This window comes from Corylus avellana, chromosome 4, assembly GCF_965113065.1.
Source record: "Corylus avellana chromosome 4, dhCorAvel1.hap1.2, whole genome shotgun sequence".
Lineage (NCBI taxonomy): Eukaryota > Viridiplantae > Streptophyta > Magnoliopsida > Fagales > Betulaceae > Corylus > Corylus avellana.
Window position 1 is genome coordinate 12,806,305 of NC_142493.1, and position 5,142 is coordinate 12,811,446.

At 40.8% G+C, this 5,142-nt stretch overlaps 1 protein-coding gene across 1 annotated transcript; it reads right to left on the reverse strand.

Annotated features, from left to right (window-relative positions):
* Window positions 1–909: 909 nt before the first annotated feature.
* On the reverse strand, window positions 910–4,812 carry LOC148586335 (uncharacterized). Its single transcript, XM_088515571.1, has 5 exons — window positions 4,265–4,812; window positions 3,679–3,779; window positions 2,935–3,572; window positions 1,739–1,935; window positions 910–1,435 (listed from the first exon to the last, which is right to left on the reverse strand). Exons 1-5 carry the CDS (start codon window positions 4,810–4,812, stop codon window positions 910–912), a joined length of 2,010 nt encoding a protein of 669 aa, XP_088371697.1.
* Between the last annotated feature and the right edge of the window lie 330 nt (window positions 4,813–5,142).

The following is a 5,142-nucleotide window of genomic DNA, read 5'->3' on the forward strand; positions in this document are numbered from 1 at the left end:
CTCGAGATGGTTGACCTAGTCTTGGAAAGCATGGCTCGTTGCACACCCCCAAACTTGAATTGAAGCACACTTATCCCTGCAAAATAATAAAACACACAAACAAGTAAAAAGGAACAAAACTAAATTGAAATAATAAAAAAAAAAAACAGAACAAAAGAAAAATAACTATGGGATGCTGCCAAGTGCGCTCGATCGCACATGTTGTGCGTTCGATCGCACTCACAGAATGTGGTAGCATCACCACTGGAGACTTGCACTCGATCGCATGTGTAATGCGATCGATCGCAGTAACAGAATGAACAGCATCAAAAAAATTGCGAAACATAATGAAAGACTCAACAACCCAAAAATCAACAAAAAGAAAGGATATGCGATGGGGTGCCTCCCATGATTGCTAAGTTTTACGTCTTCAGCCAGACTGTGGTCCTCTCTCAATGTGGTCCAGAAGTGGATGTTCCAGATGGTGGAGCTACATATTGGACATCCTGGAGTTCCAAATCTTGTGATGCCAAATCTTGATCTTGTGGTGCGAAATCCTTTTCATTGTATGGCTTCACTCTGTGTCCATTCACCTTGAATGATTGACATTTTGTGGACTATAGACCTACATAGCTCCATGAGGAAATACTTTAGTGATCATACAGGGACCAAACCATCTTGATTTAAGTTTTCCAGGGAATAGTCTCAATCTGGAATTATAGATTAACACCTTTTGTCCTTCATGAAATTCTTTCCTGACCAGTAGTTTGTCATGGTACGCCTTGGTTCTTTCCTTGTAGAGTTTTGCATTCTCATAAGCATCATGCCGCAATTCCTCTAGTTCATTCAGTTTTAATTTCCTCTTGTTACCGGCTTGGTGCATGTCGAAGTTGAATTTCTTCATGGCCCAATATGCTTTGTCCTCCAACTCTACTGGTAGATGACAAGCTTTCCCAAAAACCAATCGATATGGGGACATACCGATAGGCGTCTTATATGCAGTTCTATAGCCTTCCTGCTGGGGTTCACTGTCCTTTGTAGTATGCTTTTGATTTCTCGGTTACTGATCTCCACTTGACCACTGGTTTGAGGATGGTATGGAGTGCCAACCTTATGGGTGATCCCGTACTTCTTGATCAAAGCTGAAAAAGCATAATTGTTGAAGTGGCTACCACCATCACTTATTATTGCCCTTGGTGTTCCAAACCTAGCAAAGATGTTATCCTGCAAAAACTTCACAACCACTTTGTGATCATTGGTCTTTGAGGGGATAGCCTCGACCCATTTAGACACATAATCCACACCTACAAGAATATAAAGATACCCATATGAGTTAGGAAATGGTCCCATGAAGTCAATACCCCATACATCAAAGATCTCTACCACTTGAATATTTTGCAGTGGCATCTGGTGTCTGGAGGAATTGTTGCCGGTTCTCTGGCATCTATCACAAGAGCTGCAAAACAAAAAGGCATCTTTAAACACATTAGGCCAATAGAAACCAGATTGTAATACCTTAAGTGCTGTTCTCTTGGCCCCAAAGTGTCCTCCACGAGCAAATTGATGACAATGCTCCAGAATGCTCAAATGCTCTTCTTCTGAGACACATCTTTTAATGATTTGATCCGAACAAAATTTGAACAGATAGGGATCATCCCAATGGTAATGTCTAGATATGGATATCAACCTCTTTTTTTCTTGATTGGACATACCTGGAGGAAAAACCTTGGTAGTTATGTAATTTACAATATCTGCATACCATGGAACTTGGACCTCGATCACAAATAACTGTTCATCTGGAAATTTTTCACTTAATGGAAGCTCTTCTTCTTCTTCCTCATGGAGTAGTCGGGATAAATGATCTGCAACCACATTCTCACTGCCCTTCTTATCTTTGATCTCAAGATCAAATTCTTGCAGTAATAATACCCATCTGATTAGTCTTGGCTTTGCATCCTTCTTGGCAAACAAATATCTCAAGGCAGCATGATTAGTGAATACAATGACTTTAGAGCCAATTAGGTATGATCAAAACTTCTCCAAAGCAAATATGACAGCTAATAATTCTTTCTCAGTGGTAGAATAATTTAAATGTGCATCATTCAATGTTCTAGAAGCATAATATATTGCATGAGGTACCTTATTGATTCTTTGACCCAAGACAGCTCCCAAGGCAAAGTCACTAGCGTCACGCATGAGCTCAAAAGGGAGACTCCAATCAGGTGCTTGCATTATTGGTGCAGAAGTGAGCAGCTTTTTCAGTATGTTGAAAGCAGTCATGCATTCTTTGGTCCATTCAAACTTAGCTTCCTTCCCAAGCAATGCGCAGAGGGGTCTAGAGATCTTGGAGAAATCCTTAATAAACCTCCTATGGAACCCAGCATGTCCAAGGAAACTCTTCACCCCCTTTACTGTTAGAGGTGGGGGAAGTTTGGAGATGATATCTATCTTAGCCTTATCCACTTCAATGCCCTTGCTTGAAATAGCATGACCCAATACAATGCCTTGTTGAACCATGAAGTGGCATTTTTCCCAATTGAGCACTAGGTTGTATTCTTCACACCTCTTGAGAACATTCTTTAAATGGTGGAGGCATTCGTCGAAACTAGACCCAAAAACGCTGAAGTCATCCATAAATACCTCAATGGTTTTCTCCACCATATCTGAAAAAATGCTCATCATGCATCTTTGAAATGTGGCTGGGGCATTGCATAAGCCAAATGGCATCCTTCTATAAGCGAATGTGCCAAAAGGACATGTGAAGGTGGTCTTCTCCTGATCTTTTGGTGCTATTGCAATCTGATTATAGCCACTATACCCATCCAAGAAACAATAGTGGCTATGGCCAGCTAACCGCTCTAGCATTTGATCAATGAAGGGTAATGGAAAATGGTCTTTTCTTGTTACCTTGTTCAGCTTTTTGTAATCAATGCATACCCTCCATCCAGTGGTTACTCTTGTAGGTATCAGCTCATTATCATCATTCTTCACCACGGTGATCCCACTCTTCTTGGGAACTACTTGGACTGGACTCACCCATTTACTGTCTGAGATGGGGTAGATGATGCCTACATCTAATAATTTCAACACTTCTGCCTTGACTTCCTCCTTCATGTGTGGGTTGAGTCTTCTTTGCGCATCCCTAGTTGGCTTTGCTTCGTCTTCAAGGAAAATTTGATGCATGCACTTAGCTGGGCTTATTCCTTTTATGTCAACAATGGTCCACCCCAAGGCGGTCTTATGTTCTCTAAGAATTCTCAGCAGCTTTTCTTCTTTCCCACAACTTAGATTTGCAGCTATGATGACTGGTAGTGTCTTGTTTTCTCCCAGGTATGTATATTTTAAGTGCTCGGGCAATTGCTTCAATTCCAGCTTGGGTGCCTGTACAATAGAGGGAACAAGGAAGGAATTAGTAGGTTCAAGAATCTCGAATGGAGGATTATACTTACTTGGGTATTTGGGAGAAGTTTCAAGGTGATGCACTGTTTTGATGAGAATTTTAGTAACATCTTCAGATTTTTGTTCAATGTCTTGCCTTGTGAAACTATGGGTGAGGATGGCTTCCAATGGATCTTTGTATTGGTCCTGCAAGACTGTCTTACCCACATCGTGGATCATACAAACATCAAAGCAATCTAATTCTTCTTGAGGTAATTTTAATGCATCGAATATTTTGAACTCTATTGTTTCACCGTTTACCTTCATGCTCACAGTACCCTTTTTCACCCCTATTGTAGTATCGACAGTTCTCATAAAGGGTCTTCCTAAGATAATAGGTAACGGTGATGGCATGGGGGATTCTTCCACATCCAATACAATAAAGTCAGCAGGTAAAATAAATGTACCTACCTTTACCAATACATTCTCCAGTATACCTCTTGGTCTTTTGATGCTTCTGTCTGCCAATTGTAAGGTGATAGAGGTTGGTTGAATCTCCCACAATCCCAGCTTTTCATACACCGTGTAAGGCAGCAAATTCACACCTACTCCTAAGTCCAATAGCGCCTTTTCAAAGGAATGGTCTCCTATCCTGCAGGGAATGGTAAAACTACCTGAATCTGTCAGTTTTGGTGGTAATTTTCTTAACAGAACTGCACTTACCTCTTCTGTTAGGGCCACTGTCTCATACTCCTGAAACTTCCTTTTGTTAGTGCAACAATCTTTTAAAAATTTAGCATATGAAGGAATTTGTTTAATTGCATCTAATAAAGGAATGTTGATTTCTACTTTCCTCAAAGTTTCAAAGATATCCCTGAATTGCTCTTCTTTCTTGGGTTTGACTAGCCTTTGAGGGAAGGGTGGTGCATTTACCTTCTCCTTATTAGAAATGGATGGTCCTTCTGGAATTTCTTGAGGTGGCTCTTTAGTCCCAATTACCTTGCCATTTCTGAGAACTGTGACTGCTTCCAGCTGCTGATGATCCCCCTGATCGGGTAATGTTTGAGCTGAAAATTCTTTCTGCTTCCTCTCACTTAGCTCCTTTGCCATTTGACCCATTCTTACTTCTAGTTTTTGTATTGCTTGTTTTTGATCAGCCATAAACTGCTGTTGTGAGGTCACCAGTTGTCGTACAAGATCCTTCATATCATCCCTTTCTGGCATTTGAGCTGGTGTGTCCTGTTGCAGGGGTGAAATTTTCTGAGCAGTCATAGCTTTGACAACCATATCCAACTTCTGTTCCACAGCAGATATCTGATTTTTCATATCGCTATTTTCGTCACTCTTGCCTTTGCTCCTTACATCTTTCCTCCTTCTGGATGGGAATTGTTGAGTATGTTCACTCAACCCTTCAAAGATCTCTATGGCTTCCTCACTGCTCTTCTCCCTCAGCATACCTCCACAAGCTATATCAACTATCCCTCTATTAGTATCATCTAAGCCTTCATAGAATATTTGCACTTGCTCATCTTGAGGGATGTTGTGATGTGGACACTTTAGGAGTGAGGAATTGAAATGATCCCAGGCTTCAAAGAACAAATCCCCATCTCGTTGTTGGAACATTTGAAGTTCCCTTTTAAGTTGCTTTGTCTTTTGGGCTGGGAAAAATCTCTTCAGAAATTTGGTGGTCAATTCTTCCCAAGTATGAATGGATTCTGCAGGCAATGAATTGTACCACAGTTTAGCATTATCTTTCAAGGAAAAAGGAAAAAGAACTAACCTGAG

Excerpts from the sequence above, each read along its gene's own strand:
- LOC148586335 (XM_088515571.1), bottom strand. The coding sequence starts at position 4,812 with ATGCTGAGGGAGAAGAGCAGTGAGGAAGCCATAGAGATCTTTGAAGGG. Across the intron at positions 3,780-4,264 it reads GCACCACCCTTCCCTCAAAG|AATCCCCCATGCCATCACCG; the intron begins GCTAGTCAAACC and ends TGGATGTGGAAG. Across the intron at positions 3,573-3,678 it reads AGGGTACTGTGAGCATGAAG|TCTTGCAGGACCAATACAAA; the intron begins GTAAACGGTGAA and ends TGGGTAAGACAG.